This window comes from Bufo bufo, chromosome 7 (genome assembly GCF_905171765.1).
Source record: "Bufo bufo chromosome 7, aBufBuf1.1, whole genome shotgun sequence".
Classification (NCBI taxonomy): Eukaryota; Metazoa; Chordata; class Amphibia; order Anura; family Bufonidae; genus Bufo; species Bufo bufo.
In genome coordinates this window covers 24,852,314-24,873,956 of record NC_053395.1, presented here as the reverse complement: position 1 = coordinate 24,873,956, position 21,643 = coordinate 24,852,314, and the positions used below count along the sequence as shown (strand labels likewise).

At 40.8% G+C, this 21,643-nt stretch overlaps 1 protein-coding gene across 1 annotated transcript in view; it reads right to left on the bottom strand.

The window, feature by feature from the left end:
- Window positions 1-7,924: 7,924 nt before the first annotated feature.
- The window catches only part of SYNGR3 (synaptogyrin 3), a 40,567-nt gene continuing 26,848 nt past the window's right edge, over window positions 7,925-21,643 (bottom strand). The window contains exons 2-4 of the mRNA XM_040440074.1: window positions 17,530-17,764; window positions 16,274-16,416; window positions 7,925-11,731 (exon numbers count right to left, since the gene is read on the bottom strand). Coding sequence (XP_040296008.1) covers window positions 11,522-11,731; window positions 16,274-16,416; window positions 17,530-17,764 — 588 coding nt within the window. The 3' untranslated portion in view covers window positions 7,925-11,521. The remainder of the gene's footprint in view (window positions 11,732-16,273; window positions 16,417-17,529; window positions 17,765-21,643) is intronic.

The window sequence follows — 21,643 nt, the reverse complement described above, 5'->3', positions numbered from 1 at the left end:
TAACTATGTGGTATGAGAAAATGAACTTGGCTCTCTCACATGGATGAGAGATATGCTTCAGTTTAAGGGTATGTTCTTCAGAGATGTCCACAACATAACACTGAAAGCAATGGCAATGTCATCCTCATTAGTTCACCCGAATTAGAGGTTTATTTCGAGTAAGCAATATAATTGTACTCTAAATAGATGAGATCCGAGCTGACTTTTGTTGGTATGAGTTTATTTTTGGTTTGTTTGTCCTTTTATAATATGCCCGATAAAAATGGGATAAGACCAACAAGTGGAGATAATTCCATTTGCCAAATTCTACTTAAGGTAACAGTCAACATTAGCGTGATTGGTAGAGTTGGATGACTCTAGCTTGTTGTACCTATACTCTTACCCTTTATTAGTTCCTCATGCCATTTCGGCGTAATGGGTTGGTCTTATGGCCATGTAACTACAAAGTCGGAGATATGATTTAATGGTCTTCAATTGTGTTATATTCTCTGATGTACACTATTGTGTTATACAGTGTTTTTGTTATAAAAAACTTGACATAAATAAAGATTTACAAAAAACAAACAAAAAATAAATAAATAAAAAATAAAGACGATGCGAAATTGGCCTCGACCCGTCACCACCAGTCATTTCTGGGAATGGTGGGCTATTATATGAGGTGTGTCCCCCTCTTTGCTACGGTGGCTGCCCCATTGACAGGGCTCTTGAAGGGACACAAGTCAGTGATGGTTCGCTGGGAAGAGGCTTTCTCCGCTTTGAAGTTGGCCCTGTGCGGGTCCCCGGTTTTGTGACGCCTGACCTCAAAAGGGAGTTTATAGCGCAGACCAATGCCTCCGAAGTAGGCCTGTACTGTCTCAGGAAGTCATCGGGGAGGAGCATCGTAAGCTCACCCCAGACGAGACCTGGTATAGTTTAGTGGAGAGAGAGTGCCTGGCTACCAAGTGGGCACTCGAGTCTCTCCGCTACTATTTGTTGGGGAGAACATTCCGCCTGGTGACCGACCACTCCCCTCTCAAGTGGATGAGCCAGGCCAAAGACAGAAATGCTCTGGTGACCAGGTGGTTTCTCTCCCTACAAAATTTAAAGGGGTTATCTGAGTTATATATATTTCTTACAATGTGCCTTATAACATACCACATAATACTTTTGTAATGTAGTGTTTTTAGCGATATTATCAGGTTTCTTCAGCGCTGCTGCGGGTCACGTGACCCCCGACGTCATCCACCAGGCTCCTGTGGTGACGTGTACAGGGTGTGGCCCTGCTCTGTACACCAGACGTCCGAGCCTGGGTGCTCGCCCCCCTCTCTCTGTATCTTGCTGCCGGCCAGGCTCCTGTGAAGGATCGCGCATGTGCCATTCCTACCAGTGCCGGCTGTCATGTCAAAACAACAGTGGTCCTGTCAGATACTGCTTGGATGGTCGGACCCAAAAGCCACCCTGTCCATACACCTAAAAGTAAAAAAGATGGCCGCCAGCTTCTTACTCCAGTATGCTTTAGCTTCCACCTCCCCACTCGGGGCGCCACCCCAACCTCAGTGTATGCCCGCAATGGAGCACGAATAGAGCTATTTTTGAGGGGACCTCATGCCCTAAGGGCGTCTGTTCAGGCTGTAACTCTTTTACATGTGTCAGCGCCTCCCGCGCTGTGGTAGTAGCCGCGTCTGTGTTATCTCTGCGTGTGTACTGAAACGCGGGAGTCCCGGTACTCACACATACAAATCACGGAGCCAGACTGAGGATGACGGGTCAATGAGCCTCGAGCTGATATTTAGGGAAGCCCCCTGTGCATATAGAGGTGGATGGAGTCAGGATGCCCGGAGAGCCTTCTTCCTCACCTCCATACTCCATGCCCCCCAGACACCCAAAAGTAAATATATCTCCAAATATATGTTCATATTAGAATATATATACACACACTATATACTCCTGTCCTCTCTGTACTGCTGTATGTACATATATCTCTAGAAGTATACAGGACAGGTGTTTATATATACACTCACCTAAAGAATTATTAGGAACACCTGTTCTATTTCTCATTAATGCAATTATCTAGTCAACCAATCACATGGCAGTTGCTTCAATGCATTTAGGGGGTGGTCCTGGTCAAGACAATCTCCTGAACTCCAAACTGAATGTCAGAATGGGAAAGAAAGGTGATTTAAGCAATTTTGAGCGTGGCATGGTTGTTGGTGCCAGACGGGCCGGTCTGAGTATTTCACAATCTGCTCAGTTACTGGGATTTTCACGCACAACCATTTCTAGGGTTTACAAAGAATGGTGTGAAAAGGGAAAAACATCCAGTATGCGGCAGTCCTGTGGGCGAAAATGCCTTGTGGATGCTAGAGGTCAGAGGAGAATGGGCCGACTGATTCAAGCTGATAGAAGAGCAACGTTGACTGAAATAACCACTCGTTACAACCGAGGTCTGCAGCAAAGCATTTGTGAAGCCACAACACGCACAACCTTGAGGCGGATGGGCTACAACAGCAGAAGACCCCACCGGGTACCACTCATCTCCACTACAAATAGGAAAATAAAAAAAAAAAAAAAAAAAAAAAAAAAAAAAAAAAAAAAAAAAAAAAAAAAAAAAAAAAAAAAAAAAAAAAAAAAAAAAAAAAAAAAAAAAAAAAAAAAAAAAAAAAAAAAAAAAAAAAAAAAAAAAAAAAAAAAAAAAAAAAAAAAAAAAAAAAAAAAAAAAAAAAAAAAAAAAAAAAAAAAAAAAAAAAAAAAAAAAAAAAAAAAAAAAAAAAAAAAAAAAAAAAAAAAAAAAAAAAAAAAAAAAAAAAAAAAAAAAAAAAAAAAAAAAAAAAAAAAAAAAAAAAAAAAAAAAAAAAAAAAAAAAAAAAAAAAAAAAAAAAAAAAAAAAAAAAAAAAAAAAAAAAAAAAAAAAAAAAAAAAAAAAAAAAAAAAAAAAAAAAAAAAAAAAAAAAAAAAAAAAAAAAAAAAAAAAAAAAAAAAAAAAAAAAAAAAAAAAAAAAAAAAAAAAAAAAAAAAAAAAAAAAAAAAAAAAAAAAAAAAAAAAAAAAAAAAAAAAAAAAAAAAAAAAAAAAAAAAAAAAAAAAAAAAAAAAAAAAAAAAAAAAAAAAAAAAAAAAAAAAAAAAAAAAAAAAAAAAAAAAAAAAAAAAAAAAAAAAAAAAAAAAAAAAAAAAAAAAAAAAAAAAAAAAAAAAAAAAAAAAAAAAAAAAAAAAAAAAAAAAAAAAAAAAAAAAAAAAAAAAAAAAAAAAAAAAAAAAAAAAAAAAAAAAAAAAAAAAAAAAAAAAAAAAAAAAAAAAAAAAAAAAAAAAAAAAAAAAAAAAAAAAAAAAAAAAAAAAAAAAAAAAAAAAAAAAAAAAAAAAAAAAAAAAAAAAAAAAAAAAAAAAAAAAAAAAAAAAAAAAAAAAAAAAAAAAAAAAAAAAAAAAAAAAAAAAAAAAAAAAAAAAAAAAAAAAAAAAAAAAAAAAAAAAAAAAAAAAAAAAAAAAAAAAAAAAAAAAAAAAAAAAAAAAAAAAAAAAAAAAAAAAAAAAAAAAAAAAAAAAAAAAAAAAAAAAAAAAAAAAAAAAAAAAAAAAAAAAAAAAAAAAAAAAAAAAAAAAAAAAAAAAAAAAAAAAAAAAAAAAAAAAAAAAAAAAAAAAAAAAAAAAAAAAAAAAAAAAAAAAAAAAAAAAAAAAAAAAAAAAAAAAAAAAAAAAAAAAAAAAAAAAAAAAAAAAAAAAAAAAAAAAAAAAAAAAAAAAAAAAAAAAAAAAAAAAAAAAAAAAAAAAAAAAAAAAAAAAAAAAAAAAAAAAAAAAAAAAAAAAAAAAAAAAAAAAAAAAAAAAAAAAAAAAAAAAAAAAAAAAAAAAAAAAAAAAAAAAAAAAAAAAAAAAAAAAAAAAAAAAAAAAAAAAAAAAAAAAAAAAAAAAAAAAAAAAAAAAAAAAAAAAAAAAAAAAAAAAAAAAAAAAAAAAAAAAAAAAAAAAAAAAAAAAAAAAAAAAAAAAAAAAAAAAAAAAAAAAAAAAAAAAAAAAAAAAAAAAAAAAAAAAAAAAAAAAAAAAAAAAAAAAAAAAAAAAAAAAAAAAAAAAAAAAAAAAAAAAAAAAAAAAAAAAAAAAAAAAAAAAAAAAAAAAAAAAAAAAAAAAAAAAAAAAAAAAAAAAAAAAAAAAAAAAAAAAAAAAAAAAAAAAAAAAAAAAAAAAAAAAAAAAAAAAAAAAAAAAAAAAAAAAAAAAAAAAAAAAAAAAAAAAAAAAAAAAAAAAAAAAAAAAAAAAAAAAAAAAAAAAAAAAAAAAAAAAAAAAAAAAAAAAAAAAAAAAAAAAAAAAAAAAAAAAAAAAAAAAAAAAAAAAAAAAAAAAAAAAAAAAAAAAAAAAAAAAAAAAAAAAAAAAAAAAAAAAAAAAAAAAAAAAAAAAAAAAAAAAAAAAAAAAAAAAAAAAAAAAAAAAAAAAAAAAAAAAAAAAAAAAAAAAAAAAAAAAAAAAAAAAAAAAAAAAAAAAAAAAAAAAAAAAAAAAAAAAAAAAAAAAAAAAAAAAAAAAAAAAAAAAAAAAAAAAAAAAAAAAAAAAAAAAAAAAAAAAAAAAAAAAAAAAAAAAAAAAAAAAAAAAAAAAAAAAAAAAAAAAAAAAAAAAAAAAAAAAAAAAAAAAAAAAAAAAAAAAAAAAAAAAAAAAAAAAAAAAAAAAAAAAAAAAAAAAAAAAAAAAAAAAAAAAAAAAAAAAAAAAAAAAAAAAAAAAAAAAAAAAAAAAAAAAAAAAAAAAAAAAAAAAAAAAAAAAAAAAAAAAAAAAAAAAAAAAAAAAAAAAAAAAAAAAAAAAAAAAAAAAAAAAAAAAAAAAAAAAAAAAAAAAAAAAAAAAAAAAAAAAAAAAAAAAAAAAAAAAAAAAAAAAAAAAAAAAAAAAAAAAAAAAAAAAAAAAAAAAAAAAAAAAAAAAAAAAAAAAAAAAAAAAAAAAAAAAAAAAAAAAAAAAAAAAAAAAAAAAAAAAAAAAAAAAAAAAAAAAAAAAAAAAAAAAAAAAAAAAAAAAAAAAAAAAAAAAAAAAAAAAAAAAAAAAAAAAAAAAAAAAAAAAAAAAAAAAAAAAAAAAAAAAAAAAAAAAAAAAAAAAAAAAAAAAAAAAAAAAAAAAAAAAAAAAAAAAAAAAAAAAAAAAAAAAAAAAAAAAAAAAAAAAAAAAAAAAAAAAAAAAAAAAAAAAAAAAAAAAAAAAAAAAAAAAAAAAAAAAAAAAAAAAAAAAAAAAAAAAAAAAAAAAAAAAAAAAAAAAAAAAAAAAAAAAAAAAAAAAAAAAAAAAAAAAAAAAAAAAAAAAAAAAAAAAAAAAAAAAAAAAAAAAAAAAAAAAAAAAAAAAAAAAAAAAAAAAAAAAAAAAAAAAAAAAAAAAAAAAAAAAAAAAAAAAAAAAGAGGCTACAATTTGCACGAGCTCACCAAAATTGGACTGTTGAAGACTGGAAAAATGTTGCCTGGTCTGATGAGTCTCGATTTCTGTTGAGACATTCAAATGGTAGAGTCCGAATTTGGCGTAAACAGAATGAGAACATGTATCCATCCTCTGATGGCTACTTCCAGCAGGATAATGCACCATGTCACAAAGCTCCAATCATTTCAAATTGGTTTCTTGAACATGACAATGAGTTCACTGGACTAAAATGGCCCCACAGTCACCAGATCTCAACCCAATAGAGCATCTTTGGGATGTGGTGGAACGGGAGCTTCGTGCCCTGGATGTGCATCCCTCAAATCTCCATCAACTGCAAGATGCTATCCTATCAATATGGGCCAACATTTCTAAAGAATGCTATCAGCACCTTGTGGAATCAATGCCACGTAGAATTAAGGCAGTTCTGAAGGCAAAAGGGGGTCCAACACCGGATTAGTATGGTGTTCCTAATAATTCTTTAGGTGAGTGTATATATATATATATATATACATACACACACTATATACTCCCATCCTGTATACTGCTGTATGTATTTATATCCAGCAGTATAAAGGACAGGTGTATATAGTGTGTATATATATATATCATCATGTGTGAATAAACACTGAAGTTTGAATTACGAACTTGTATTTTGCCTCTGTACTGCGGCGGCCGCTTCTCCTAACTACCGGAGCGAATCCCCACACCTGGTATTTACATTGCAAATTTGGACATTTGTTTATAATAGTTTTTTCCCCCATTTGGTTGTCACAGCCCCGCCCCTTCCTCAGATATCAGTGATTTATAAAATCGTGCCCTGACCTGTAGCGCTACGGCTGGGTTTACACGTTGCGGATGAATTTCAGTAAAACAGGGGCAACTCCGCATGTAAACTCGGCCCGAAGTTCAAAACAAATCACAAACTTTATTGATAAAATGGACATTGACAGTTTTTAAAAAAAATTATTTTATTATTACTCCATCATAGGAAGGAGACATGAGGTACGACGTGCCTGTGATGTCTCCATAAAAATGGCTGCCAGTAGATGACCGATACACTTGATGATGTCCGGCACAGTCCGGATCGCGCTGTTCTGTTCTCCTGCAGTATTGAACCTATTAATGTTGTACGATTGTGAACTCCATCTGTCGTGTAATGTTGCGCACCATGTGACCTGTTGGACCCGTGATCGAATGGCATTGTTTCAGCTGTTGTGGCAGTGAAGGGGTTAACACCGCGTTGTTACAAGCGCTCCTTCGGCTTCTCCTCCGGGGGCAAGAACCAAATGTATGAAGTGCACGGGGCAAATAAAAAAAACATATCACTTCCTCTGGTTTTACATGGCTGTGTTTTGTGTGTTATAGTGAAGACCTGCAGTATTACCTGTCAGCCCACTAGGTGGCGCTGTGATTCCATTTTGATCAGGGATGCTCAACCTGCGGTCCTCTAGCTGTTGTAAAACTACAACTCCCACCATGCCCTTCTGTAGGCTGATAGCTGTAGGCTGTCAGGAATGATGGGAGTTGTAGTTTTGCAACAGCTGGAGGGCCGCAAGTGGAGCATGCCTGATTTTAATCATTCTGGGGTGTCCCACCCATGCCTTGTAAGAGAATTGTACCCAATATGTAGCAGAGCTCAGTTTGTTATGCCAGTTTCCATAGGACTGCAGGAATTCAGCTTTCAGTTTACAGAGGAAATGACAAATTTTGCTCTGCTACATCTGTATAAACTGTGCCCCCCTCTTCCATGATATCCTTATGTCCTATTTAAAGGGATTTAGTGAGATTAACCATTACCATCACTTACCAGACAGGAAAGAGTTGTTTTTTTCCAGGACCAGTGCCACCCTTGTCCACTGGCTGGTTCTGGTATTGCAGCTCATTGGCATTCATTGAAATCCAGTCCCTTTAACCCTTGCCCTCCAACCACTTTATAGTCATGTGAATACTTTTTATGTATTTTTTTATTTTTTTCAAAAACTGTGCCACCCACTGGCTGGTTTTGGTATTGCAGCTCATCACCATTCATTTGAATACATCCTTTATTAGGACCACACAGTCAGGTGAAGAATATTATTCAGAAACGGCGCCACCCTTGTCCACTGGCTGGTTCCGGTAGTGCGGCTCATTACCATTTACTTAAGAGGGCATTCTGGTTGTTAGAAGTTATGCCCTATCCACAGGATAGGGGATAAGTATTAGATCAGTGGGGGTCCTACCGCTGGGGTCCCGTACCCCTTGAAGCCCACTGAAATGAACGGAGTGGCCGATGGGCATGGGTGCGGCCGCTCCATTCATTTCTATGGGAGTTCTGGAGATAGCCGAGTACAGTGCTCCAAAATCTACGCAACTCCCATAGAAATGAATTGATCCCCTATCCACGTCTAACAACCGGAATACCCCTTTAAACCCCACCTGCAGCCAAGTGAGCATCTCTTTCAACCACAGTGCCACCCACTGGTTGTTTCTGGTATTGCATCTCATCCGCAATCATTGGAATACAATCCACGTGACCCCCACCTGCCCTTAGTAGGGGGAGAATAATTTAGTCAGCACTCGTCTTCCATTTAATCTTCTCTTTATAATATTTCATAATGTACAGAAAACAAGTTACATTTCCGACACGAGACGCTACTGAAAACGCACAATCACAGATTGTTCTTTCAGGAGATACGATATATACAGATAGCTGTAAACATGTCACACTTGTCCAGACACACACAGACCACACTGTAGAACTGACGCGTTTGTGAACCGTTTTTTTTCCAATACGGAAATGGCGATGCGTATGTGGCGACCGGCAACCGTGAGTATAATAACTGTGCCGAGAAAAAAAAAAAAAAACAGTGGCGAGGCTACTCATCCGGCCAGATTGTGACCTACCTGTGGCGGGACATCGGGAGCTAGTGCCATCACTGAGACATGAGGCGCGATAAGCCTCTTACCTCAATGGCGATAAACCGATCAAAATACGTCAGGGCAGGATGGGAGTTGTAGTTTTGCAAAAAAAAATATTACAAGAAAAAATAATCCCAATGCTATAAAAATAGACTAGCATTAGAATAGAGAGCTATGAAGTAAGGGAACCTCCTTAGGTCCGTTCTGTTCTTCCGCCCTTGTGTCAGCCATTTCTCCCCATCAATGAGGAGGGCAGGAGTAGTAGTCGCACCACGACCTGTAGGCTATAAGGTCCCAAAGTGCACCTTAACATGAGAGGACGTCTCTGCTATAGAATTTGCATCAGGGTCCTAAAGATTAAGGGCGGCGGAAAAATTCATTTAGATTTTGGCACATTTTCCGCGCCGATTTCTGCCTGCAGAGCGCCTCCCAATGGTTTTACTAGGAATTGCATGAATGTCGTTTATATTTTTCGCATGCGTGCTGTCACCACTAGGGGGAGCCCACTGCCTGTGGATTTCTACAGCTGGTACTGAACTCAATCTGTAAGCATTGCGCTCCCTCTAGTGGTGGCTGCAGGTAAAGGCTGTGACTGTTAAGGGAAATTTTCCACTTTGGGGGTCCTCCTCTCTATGGTTGGAAGGTTTATTTGTGCTTCCAGATTCAGCTGTTTCTACAATGATACATTTAGCTAGAAAGGGCGACACCATGCACTGGACACACGTCATCCGACAGGCACATAAACTAAATTTCAACAGACTGGTTTTCATATTGAGGCTGTTAAAGGGGTTGTCTAATGTTTTTTTTCCCATAGAGACAGTGCCACCCTTGCCTATAGGCCATGTCTGGTATTGCAGCCCATTCATGTGGATACTGCAGCACAGACACGGCCTATGGGCAAGAGCAGTGCTGTTTCTGGAAAAAAAAAAGCAGCCATGTTTTTCTAACCTCCTACAACCCCTTTAAAATGAATAACCGCATGGTGACAACATCCAGTGTTCCCTCTAAGAAGCTCTCCTTGAATAATATATTGCTAGCTATAGTTTGCTACATGTTTCCATAAGGCTGCATAGGACTACAAAGGGTCAATTTTTACCCCTAAACCCTGGGACAGCATGCTCCTGGTGATATGGGTGCCCCTGCCAGCTTCCCGTTGCTTGGCAACATTACACATTCATTAGTATAGACTGCTACATATTGTCTATATTATACTCTAGAGCTACATTCTCAATTCTGCTGGTTGCCATTGGAAACAGTCAGCAAGCATGTCATCTGAAACTCCCCACCTTAACACCTGGGGGACAGTTTTTCCTGCGTCAGATTACCATATATCCCAGGAACTCTGGGAGATTTCAGCCTTGAAGTCAGCAGAATTGAGAATGCAGCTCTGGAGTAATTGGATCAATTTAGGAAAGCAATGGTTTCTTTTAACTACGTGCAAAGTCAAAACTGGTCACAAGATTGCGCAGTCGTGCTCCTTGCTAAAACATGGTTAGGGTTATGTAGAATACTTTTATGGGCCACTTCCTAATTTTTCGACAGTCAAAAATTTGTGACCATTGTTTCGTGGGAGATTTCAGCATCTCATTCTGTCCAGCACTGTCTGGGTTATTGATTACAATTTCTACAATAGATTTCACAGCCTGAAACACCAGTATCGGTAAACCAATGACATCATCGAGGTATGTGTCACACTGTATAGCACGCCTCAATGATGTCAGCAGCTCCTAGAAATCTGACAGGTCGCCTGGGTTACATCCTATTGCTTGCTTGGATAGGTCTTTGGATAATTTTGCCGTCAGCATACCACCTCCCGTCCCACCAAGCACCAAAATATTTTTTCATTTTATTTTTGTCTTTTAATAATCTCATCCCCCTTTCAAAAAATGTCATTGATTTCTTCCCAAAAATGTTGCCACGTGTCTCCTTTCCCGATAATGGCATATTCCACTCTTCCCGCTGAGGGCGCCACATTGTCTTTCCTCACTTCTAGTGAAAGGGGTGTCTGGTTTACAAAAATTATTTTTCGAATATCCATAGATAGGGTGGGGGTGCCCCGCTATTCAGAAACCTCATCTAGTAGCCAGAGAGGAGAGTGACTATATAAAACATCTCTCTGGAGGACCCACTATGTCCATTAAAGAGAAATGGGATGTAATACTTCATTTCTCCTGGGGTGGCACTGTAGGGTAATTCAATAGTTGATCATAGGTTTTCCCACAGACTACAGGTAGTCACTAGGGGGGGTCTCAGCTTATGGTTTGGGGGAAAAGGATTGTCCAAAGTCTGCCATATTACGTTAGGAGCTGTCACAGCATTATCCCTGTTACAGGAGGAATATTCTCAGAAGCCGAATGTTCTGATATAATACAAAAACCTGAGTGTATGAATGATGATAAAAACGACTTATACTAATATTCTACTCTGTTTTGCCCACTGTGTATAGATCAGATCAGGTTATATAAAATTATCCTATATGACATAAAAGTAAATACAACTATCTAGTGTCCTTCTGGATAGTATGTGCCTTTTTAAAGGGAAGCTGCCAGATCTCCTATCTGAGAGTATCATCAGATAGAGGAAGAGATGCTGAACTCGGGGATATATAATTTTCTATGGTTTCATTTACAATTTTCATGTAAAACGCTGCCTAAATGCTGCCTGCTTCTGAGCCTGTGAGTCCTGCTTCCCCCCGCCCACGCACAGTGATTGGTCTGTCAATCACTTCTGTGTGGGCGGAGTAAGTAGGACTCACAGGCTCAGAAGCAGGCAGCATTTAGGCAGCGTTTTACATGAAAATTGTAAATGAAACTATAGAAAACTATATATCCCCGAGTTCAGCATCACTTCCTCTATCCACTGCTGCCTTCAAATCAGACGTCTGACAGATTCACTTTAAGAGGGGTGCCAGGTTAGACCTCTTGAGTTGGTTTTATTGAACTGTTAACCCCCTTTGTCCTCTGCTATTAGCTGTAGTCCAATAACGAGTAGAGGCCTACCTTAGAGGGAACACCTTGTAAATAAAATTAAAAAAAGTTAAAAGTAAAAAAAAAAAGCAAAAACAGGAAAACCTTTTTGAAGTGATCACAAACAAGCAATCATTGTCACAGTACAGAGTGCACTGTACATCTAACTACGGGGATCATTCCGGTAATCACATCTAGAATGTACAGCAGGATACGGTAGTCACTCGATGCTCTGCACTGTATCAGTACACTTGTTATATCTGCATCCAAACATCCGGGGTCCACCCGTCTCCATCAGTACGAGGGTGCTTGGTATCCCTTGGGGCTGACGTCTGCGTTCTCGGTGAAAGGAGGACTTTGATAGGTTTCTGTAGTTTCAATACCGCTGCCTGTGGGGTAGCCCGGGTATCCGGCGTTGGGTCCAGGGGCGAAGTTGTCCGTGGCAAACAGGGACATATCAGTTCCTAGGCGGAATCTCTGGAAAGCTTTCAGAGCCATACAAGCCTGGGAGAGAGGGTATGTTAAAGGGTTAATAATGGGTTAAAAGGCAGAAAGGTAGGCAACAGAGGGTTAATAAAAGTCAGTGGCAATACAAATCGACACAGGAGATTAATAAGCTGGATATTATAAGAAACATTGCACGCATCACTTTGGAAGGCAAGGGCGCAGTTAAAGGGAAGGCGGCCATTTTGAAATGGTGAGATCCGGAGACAATCTTTTTTTTTTTTATATTTGTATATTGCCTTTAGCCATTACGACCAATGTGGCTTAGGGTCCATTCACACATCCGTGTGTGTTTGGCGGATCCGCAAAACACGGACAGCGGCAAAGTGCGTTCCGCATTTTGCGGACTGCACATTGCCGGCACTAAGAGAATATGCCTATTCTTGTCCGCTATTGTGGACAAGAATAGGACATGTTCTATTTTTTTCAGGATCGGAATTGCGGACCCGGAAGCGTGGGCCATGGATGGGTCCGCAATTCCGTTCCGCAAAATGCGGAATGGAATTGCGGATGTGTGAATGGAGCCTTAGGGTAATAAGTCCTAGAATATGTCCTAGATGGGGAAATATAGTGATATGGAAGACTATAGATGGGATGTATCCTAGGAAATGAGGTCATTTAAAGGGAGACTCCATTTTCACTTATACATTAGACGTCCTACAGAATTCCCACTGAATCTGCATTCTCAGGCATTTGTAATACGTTTTGGGATGCTGCTCAGTGATACAGGTGACAGCTGGTCAGTGACCACCATCAGATCTAGCTGCTCACGGTGGGGATCATGATGGTCATACTGGTAGCAGCCCTGGCAGGGTGGGGGGAGGGGTTTGTGCATATTTACCCCAAAGCAGGCAAATTTGGGGTGTTTTGGGGATGGGACTTGATGTCCAGAGTTATGGATTATATCCCTTTAGGCTCCATTCACACGTCCGCAATTTCGTTCTGCATTTTGTGGAACGGAATTGCGGACCCATTCATTCCTATGGGGCAGCACGATGTGCTGCCCGGACACGGAATTGCGGATCCGCACTTCCGGGTCCGCAAAAAATAGAACGTGTCCTATTCTTGTCCGCAATTGCGGACAAGAACAGGCATATTCTATTAGTGCCGGCAATGTGCGGTCCGCAAAATGCGGAACGCACATTGCCGCTTTCCGTGTTTTGTGGATCCGCGGCTCCGTGTATCCGCAAAACACGTTGCGGACGTGTGAATGGAGCCTTAAGGAAATATTCATGCTATGGACGTATACAAGGGGGATATAGTGGCTGACCGATGGGCGGTGAAAATCATCTTCTGCTATGTCATAGATACAGGTAATGGGTGACGTCCGTGATCTGTGACTACCACTGATTTATAACATGATGGAGCCCCTTTGACACTGCTCAGAGGTTTGTTACGCAGCATTCTCAGCACAGTGCCATTGATTTCAATGGGCCATCGCCTTGAATGTTGTACCTAAAACAGAAATCTCTACACTATACCAAAGGACTTAAATGTTTCTAAAGTCCTGGAAATCAGTGCTGCACCGATGTGATCCTCTTGCCTGTATCTGCGACCAGTCAGATGATCACTTTGTATGGATTTCCCCTTTAAATGCTTGAAAAAGAGTTTGTTAGTCCGGGTTAAGAACGCACAGGCGACATAGAGGCAGGGGGGATGCGAGGAGGGGGGATAATCCTCTGCTCCTCTTCACCAAAGGCTAAGCGGTTAAATCTGTCCAGGGCACATAGTGATATAAACGCCTGAAATAGGAAAAGAGCATTAAACATATACAGGGATGCCCGGTCACAAATCCAAAATTCCAGTAATCCAGAAAGTCTGGTGATCCAGAAGGGCGGTAGTAAGAAATGTGCTCAGAGAACATTCTATAGAAAGTGCTTTAGCCAGCCGGGGGGCGACAATGAATTATGTGGCTGAATTATGGTCATTCCGGTAGTTTGGGCAACAAAACCACAGACTAACGGCCGATAATAATGTGATGACGGTCATCAGTCATACATTCACATGGTAGTCACATGCGCAATATAAAGCTGGAGTGCACATGATGTCCTCTGATACATAGAGGGTAAAGGGGTTGTCCAGGATTAGAAAAACATGTCTGCCTTCTTCCAAAAACAGGACCGCAACTACCCACAGGTTGTGTCTGGTATTGCAGCTCCACTGAAGTGATTGAAGTTGAGCTGCAATACCACACACAACCTGTGGGCAGGTGTGGCACTGTTTTTGGAAGAAAGCAGCCATTTGCTTCTAATCCTGTGCAATCCCTTTAAGGCCTGTATTTTTAACGGCCTAAAAAGTGTCAATTACTCCACCAACCTATCTTCAGCATGCATGGTTGGGTGGAGAAGTCCAATGGATCTTGACCTCTAAAGACATTATTCCACCACCCTGTCTTTACCATACATTGTTGAGTAAAGAAGTTCAATAGATCATGACCTTTTAAGATATTATTCTGCCACCTTGTCTTCAGCATACATGGTTGGGTGGAGAAGTCCAATTAATCTTGACCTTCTTAGACATTACTCCACCAACCTGTCTTCAACATGCATCGTTGGGTGAGAAGTCCAATGGATCTTGACCTTCTAAGACATTACTCCACCAGCCTGTGTTCATCATACATGGTTGGGTGGAGAAGTCCAGTGGATCTTGACCTCCTAAGACATGACTCCACCACTATGTCTTCACCATGTATGTTTGGGTGGAGAAGTCCTGTGGATCTTGACCTCCTAAGACATTACTCCACAGCCTGTCTTCATCATACTTGGTTGGGTAGAGAAGTCCATTGGATCTTGAGTTCACCATATCCAGCATAGCCGGATACTGCCATGCACCGCCTAATCCTTATTGACTATAAATGGATCTGACTGGGATCCGGACGCTTTCTGGCATCAATGGCGGCTTTGGGGCTCAAAATGGCAGAAACCAACCAGATCCCAAACATGGACACAGACCGAATACGGATTCTTCACTAAGGGTACTTTCACACTAGCGTTATTAGAATCTGGCAGGCAGTTCCGGCAACGGTATTTAAATTTTTCCAAAAATCAAAAGCGAAATTAGCTCCTCCTATGTCCCGGCGCATGCGCAGGCCGGAAAACCGATGCGGCAAATTACACAACACTTGGTACCGGATCTGGCATTAATGCATCTCTATTTTGTCCAGTCAAATACCGTAAAGGGGACGGAGCGGAAAACATCCTGATGCAAACTGAACGGATTGCTTTCCATTCAGAATGCATTGGAACAAAACTGATGCGTTTCTTTGAGGTATTGAAACCCTTTACCGGATTTCAATACCGGAAAAGAATAACGCTAGTGTGAAAGTACCCTAACATCTTTATTTATGAAACACAGATGTCAAGTGGACACGGAAATGAGAACGGGGCCTTAGGCTGGGCAATGAAATGTCAACCGAATATGTTATCATGGTCAACTTAAGGGACACTTCCATCATAAATGGGTGTTTTATTTTAGAATTTTTGAATGTTTTTCTTTTTCATTTCAGCCATACTATGAGAATTACATACAGAATAATATCCTTCTGTAGTAGAGAGCAAAGAGAGCTAAAACTCCTATATAGATGGGTAATCCATTGTCAGATGACCGCTGTTGTAAAGGGGGGATGTTATCTGCAGGATAATCCTTGTGATGACAGTAGGTGTAGAATGGGGAATAACAGTATGTCAGCTCTATTGTTCTCTTAATAGGCCTTTATAAAGATGGCCGCGGAAGAGCATTGCATTGATCGGTGTAACGTGATGCTCTAATGGAGTTACTACAGGGGTCCGCAAAAAAAAAAACTGATGCGGCATCCGTTTTTTTTGGAGGATCCGTTTTTTTTCCACAGATCCCTTGTAATAAATGCCTATCCTTGTCTGCAAATGTGAAAAAAGTAGGACATGCACAATTTTTTTTGCTGAAGGGAAACATGGACGACGGACACGGAACACAAACGGATGAACTATCAGCATTTTTTTGCTGACCCATTGAAATGAATGGGTTCCCCATCCTATCCGCAAAAAAAAAACGGAACGGAGGCCGAGAAAAACAACTGTCGTGTGCATGAGGCCTTACAGACACGGATAGGACTGTTCTATTAGGGGCCATCTGTTCCGTTCCACAAAATACGGAATGCACACAGATGTCATCCTTATTTTTTGCGGACCGCAAAATGCATACGGTCGTGTGCAAGAGGCCTTACTCATATATAACTATAGCACTTTATGGTGTATGCTGCAGCATGATGCTATTAGCTTTGCACGGTATGGCGACATTAATTCAGTTTATGGCATGTATCACTATATGATGCTATTACTTTTTGCATTGTATGGCGATAATTATTCAGTTTATGATATGTTGCCTTTTTTGTTTGATGATATCACCTATTCACTTTTTCTGAACACAAGAAGGAAAAGGCCCCGTCACCGATGACTCTGCCTCCTCATCACTTCACCGGATCCTTCAATTCCATACAGGTTCCAGTAAAATGTTACCCAGATATAAAACTGAAGGCATCAGAAGCCTACAGGACGAGGCACTCACCCAGGAGATAATGGAGAAGAAGGAGAAGGCAATGGCGGCTCTCGCAGCATCGGCCGCTTGGTCTACTGCCGGCACTTTAGGTGTCCTTTGCCATTGGTTGGCCAAGAAGCAGAAGCACACAAACCAGAGGAAGCTCCACAGCCCTGTGCCAAACAGAGATGAGAAAGATGACGGGTTATACATTGCAATAGGCAAGGCTTTGTTAGATCTAGTGCTAGGCCTGAGGGGGCGGAGCATGACACACTGGAGAGATTATTGGTGTCATGCTCCGCCCCCAGGCCTAACACAGCTTTGCCTGGAGTGTTCCTACCCGTGCTTGACATCTGATCGTTATAGGCGTTAATAAATCGTAAAATGTCACCAACTCCAGCTTTTACTTTATGATTTATGCAACGGAAACGCCGTCGTGTTGAAACCACAGATTTCATGATAAAAATCTATAAAAAGAGGAAGAAACTGCGTGGAGGGGGTGAGGGGGGCAGATAGTCTACAACGGCTATAAAGTGTTAGACAATGATCATAGAGTTGAGACTACAACCCCCAGCATGTGCTGAGTTGGCATGGTGGGGCCCCATTCTGATGCTGGGTGGCCACACCTATCCTCCATGATCCATAATGTCAGCGGAGAGAGGATCACAGGTTCTCTGCCCCATTAAAGGGATACAGCCAGCCTGGCCTGGGCCCTCTCTCCCCAGGGGCCCCATAGCTTGCTCCGGAACTCGCAGCTGAAGTTTCCATTTGCGCCTCTAAATGGGAAACCAACACGCGGGGACTAAAATAAACCCCTTGCCGCGGTTCAGAGCAACGGCTCCAGCGGCGAGGGTCGGGGCCCGCGTTAAAGCTATTAGGAAAACAAGACGTAATTACAGCGTACGGCGGGTACGACGCCAGTAAACAGCGAGGGACGGAGGGCGCAGACACAGCCGCCAATTTAGGGGAGTCGCTGAAACTCTATATCACAACAAAACTACCGCTAAATGTCTATGATTATACCGAGGAAATATCTCATTACTCTGTCCCACTCTGTAAGGGGATTGCTGTGCTGTTCCACAGTGCAAAAGTTAAGCGGGGGAGGAACAATTTCATTTATATGTTCTCTGTCATTTTACATGTCTGAAACTTGTAGGACGCCAACATGATCCTTATACCACAACCCAATTCATACCCACTAGGAGAAACCCCACCGCCAACAGGGCACAATAAAGGCTCACAGTAGGTCACCCACCGCCTGCTGGCACTGGTGCTGATGTACTAACCTGAGAAGCCCATATCCAGAATGACCGCTTTTTTCCTGTCCTTGACGCTGCTGATTTGGGGAAAATTAATGTCCAGAATGATGAAGAACACGCAGGCGAAAAAGGCGATGATCCCGACAGAGATAGCGTAGTTACAAGCGTCTTCATTTCTGTTGTAGACACAGTGCAGCTGCGGGCTGTCGATGTTTATATAACCTTCATTTACTATAGAGCCAAAGACGACCACGGAGAAAACCTGAAAAGGTTAATAACATCTGGTTACCAGCGGCCACCAAATCTGCTTGTCACAGATACCTCTACTTCTGGAGCGCCCCCTATAACAGCAGTCTGGATGTGAAGTCTGGAGCGCCCCCTATAACAGCAGTCTGGATGTGTAGTCTGGAGCGCCCCCTATAACAGCAGTCTGGATGTGTATTCTGGAGCGCCCCCTATAAGAGCAGTCTGGATGTGTAGTCTGGAGCGCCCCCTATAAGAGCAGTCTGGATGTGTAGTGTGGAGCGCCCCCCTATAACAGCAGTCTGGATGTGTAGTCTGGGGCGCCCCCTATAACAGCAGTCTGGATGTGTAGTCTGGTGCGCCCCCTATAACAGCAGTCTGGATGTGTAGTCTGGAGCGCCCCCTAAAACAGCAGTCTGAATGTGTAGTCTGGAGCGCCCCCTATAACAGCAGTCTGTGTAGTCTGGAGCGCCCCCTATAACAGCAGTCTGGATGTGTAGTCTGGAGCGCCCCCTATAACAGCAGTCTGGATGTGTAGTGTGGAGCGCCCTCTATAACAGCAGTCTGGATGTGTAGTCTGGTGCGCCCCCTATCACAGCAGTCTGGATGTGTAGTCTGGAGCGCCCCCTATAACAGCAGTCTGGATGTGTAGTCTGGAGCACCCCCTATAACAGCAGTCTGGATGTGTAGTCTGGAGCGCTCCCTATAACAGCAGTCTGGATGTGTAGTGTGGGGCGCCCTCTATAACAGCAGTCTGGATGTGTAGTCTGCAGCTCCCCCTATAACAGCAGTCTGGATGTGTAGTCTGGAGCGCCCCCTATAACAGCAGTCTGTGTAGTCTGGAGCGCCCCCTATTGCAGCAGTCTCGTTGTGTAGTCTGCAGCGCCCCTATAACAGCAGTCTGGATGTGTAGTCTGGAGCGCCGCCTATAACAGCAGTCTGGATGTGTAGTCTGCAGCTCCCCCTATAACAGCAGTCTGGATGTGTAGTCTGGAGCGCCCCCTATAACAGCAGTCTGGATGTGTAGTCTGCAGCTCCCCCTATAACAGCAGTCTGGATGTGTAGTCTGGAGCGCCGCCTATAACAGCAGTCTGGATGTGTAGTCTGGAGCGCCCCCTATAACAGCAGTCTGGATGTGTAGACTGGAGCGCCCCCTATAACAGCAGTCTGGATGTGTAGACTGGAGCGCCCGCTATAACAGCAGTCTGGATGTGTAGTCTGGTGCGCCCCCTATCACAGCAGTCTGGATGTGTAGTCTGGTGCGCCCCCTATAACAGCAGTCTGGATGTGTAGTCTGGAGCACCCCCTATAGCAGCAGTCTGGATGTGTAATCTGGAGCGCCCCCTATAACAGCAGTCTGGATGTGTAGTCTGGAGCGCCCCCTATAACAGCAGTCTGGATGTGTAGTCTGGAGCGCCCCCTATAACAGAAGTCTGGATGTGTAGTCTGGAGCACTCCCTATAACAGCAGTCTGGATGTGTAGTGTGGAGCGCCCCCTATAACAGCAGTCTGGATGTGTAGTCGGCAGCGCCCCCTATAACAGCAGTCTGGATGTGTAGTCTGGAGCGCCCCCTATAACAGCAGTCTGGATGTGTAGACTGGAGCGCCCGCTATAACAGCAGTCTGGATGTGTAGACTGGAGCGCCCGCTATAACAGCAGTCTGGATGTGTAGTCTGGAGCGCCCCCTATAACAGCAGTCTGGATGTGTAGTGTGGAGCGCCCCCTATAACAGCAGTCTGGATGTGTAGTGTGGAGCGCCCTCAGGCTACTTTCACACTAGCGTTCGGGTGTCCGCTCGTGCGCACCGTTTGAAGGGGCTCACGAGCGGCCCCGAACGCATCCGTCTGGCCCCAATGCATTCTCAGTGGAGGCGGATCCACTGAGAATGCATTCGCCTGCCAGCGTTCAGCCTCCGCTCCGCTCAGTGAGCGGACACCTGAACGCTGCTTGCAGCGTTCGGGTGTCCGCCTGGCCGTGCAGAGGCGAGCGGATCCGTCCAGACTTACAATGTAAGTCAATGGGGACGGATCAGCTTGAAGATGACACAATATGGCTCAATCTTCAAGCGGATCCGTTCCCCATTGACTTTCAATGTAAAGTCTGAACGGATCCGCTCAGACATCTTTCACACTTAGAAAATTTTCTAAGTTTTAATGCAGACGCATCCGTTCTGAACGGATGCGAACGTCTGCATTATCGGAGCGGATCCGTCTGATGAAACATCAGACGGATCCGCTCCGAACGCTAGTGTAAAAGTAGCCTAACAGCAGTCTGGATGTGTAGTCTGGAGCGCACCCTATAACAGCAGTCTGGATGTGTAGTCTGGAGCGCCCCCTATAACAGCAGTCTGGATGTGTAGTCTGGAGCACCCCCTATAACAGCAGTCTGGATGTGTAGTGTGGAGCGCCCTCTATATAACAGCAGTCTGGATGTGTAGTCTGGAGCGCCCCCTATAACAGCAGTCTGGATGTGTAGTCTGGAGCGCCCTCTATATAACAGCAGTCTGGATGTGTAGTCTGGAGCGCCCCCTATAACAGCAGTCTGGATGTGTAGTCTGGTGCGCCCCCTATAACAGCAGTCTGGATGTGTAGTCTGGAGCGCAGCCTATAACAGTAGTCTGGATTTTTAGTGTGGAGCGCCCTCTATAACAGCAGTCTGGATGTGTAGTCTGGAGCGCCCCCTATAACAGCAGTCTGGATGTGTAGTCTGGAGCGCCCCCTTTAACAGCAGTCTGGATGTGTAGTCTGGAGCACTCCCTATAACAGCAGTCTGGATGTGTAGTCTGGAGCACTCCCTATAACAGCAGTCTGGATGTGTAGTCTGGAGCGCCCCCTATAACAGCAGTCTGGATGTGTAGTGTGGAGTGACCCCTATAACAGCAGTCTGGATGTGTAGTCTGGAGCACCCCCTATAACAGCAGTCTGGATGTGTAGTCTGGAGCGCCCCCTTTAACAGCAGTCTGGATGTGTAGTCTGGAGCACCCCCTATAACAGCAGTCTGGATGTGTAATCTGGAGCGCCCCCTATAACAGCAGTCTGGATGTGTAGTGTGGAGCGCCCTCTATAACAGCAGTCTGGATGTGTAGTCTGGTGCGCCCCCTATAACAGCAGTCTGGATGTGTAGTCTGGAGCGCCCTCTATAACAGCAGTCTGGATGTGTAGTCTGGTGCGCCCTCTATAACAGCAGTCTGGATGTGTAGTCTGGAGCGCCCCCGATAACAGCAGTCTGGATGTGTAGTCTGGAACACCCCCTATAACAGCAGTCTGGGTGTGTAGTCTGAAGCACCGCCTATAACAGCAGTCTGGGTGTGTAGTCTGGAGCGCCCCCGATAACAGCAGTCTGGATGTGTATTCTGGAACACCCCCTATAACAGCAGTCTGGGTGTGTAGTCTGAAGCACCGCCTATAACAGCAGTCTGGGTGTGTACTCTGGAGCACCCCCTATAACAGCAGTCTGGATGTGTAGTCTGGAGCACCCCCTATAACAGCAGTCTGGGTGTGTAGTCTGGAGCGCCCCCTGTAACAGCAGTCTGGATGTGTAGTCTGGAGCGCCCCCTATAACAGCAGTCTGGATGTGTAGTCTGGAGCGCCCCCTATCACAGCAGTCTGGATGTGTAGTCTGGTGCGCCCCCTATAACAGCAGTCTGGATGTGTAGTGTGGAGCGCCGCCTATAACAGCAATCTGGATGTGTAGTGTGGAGCGCCCCCTATAACAGCAGTCTGGATGTGTAGTCTGGAGCACCCCCTATAACAGCAGTCTGGATGTGTAGTCTGGAGCGCCCCCTGTAACAGCAGTCTGGATGTGTAGTCTGGAGCGCCCCCTATAACAGCAGTCTGGATGTGTAGTCTGGAGCGCCCCCTATAACAGCAGTCTGGATGTGTAGTCTGGTGCGCCCCC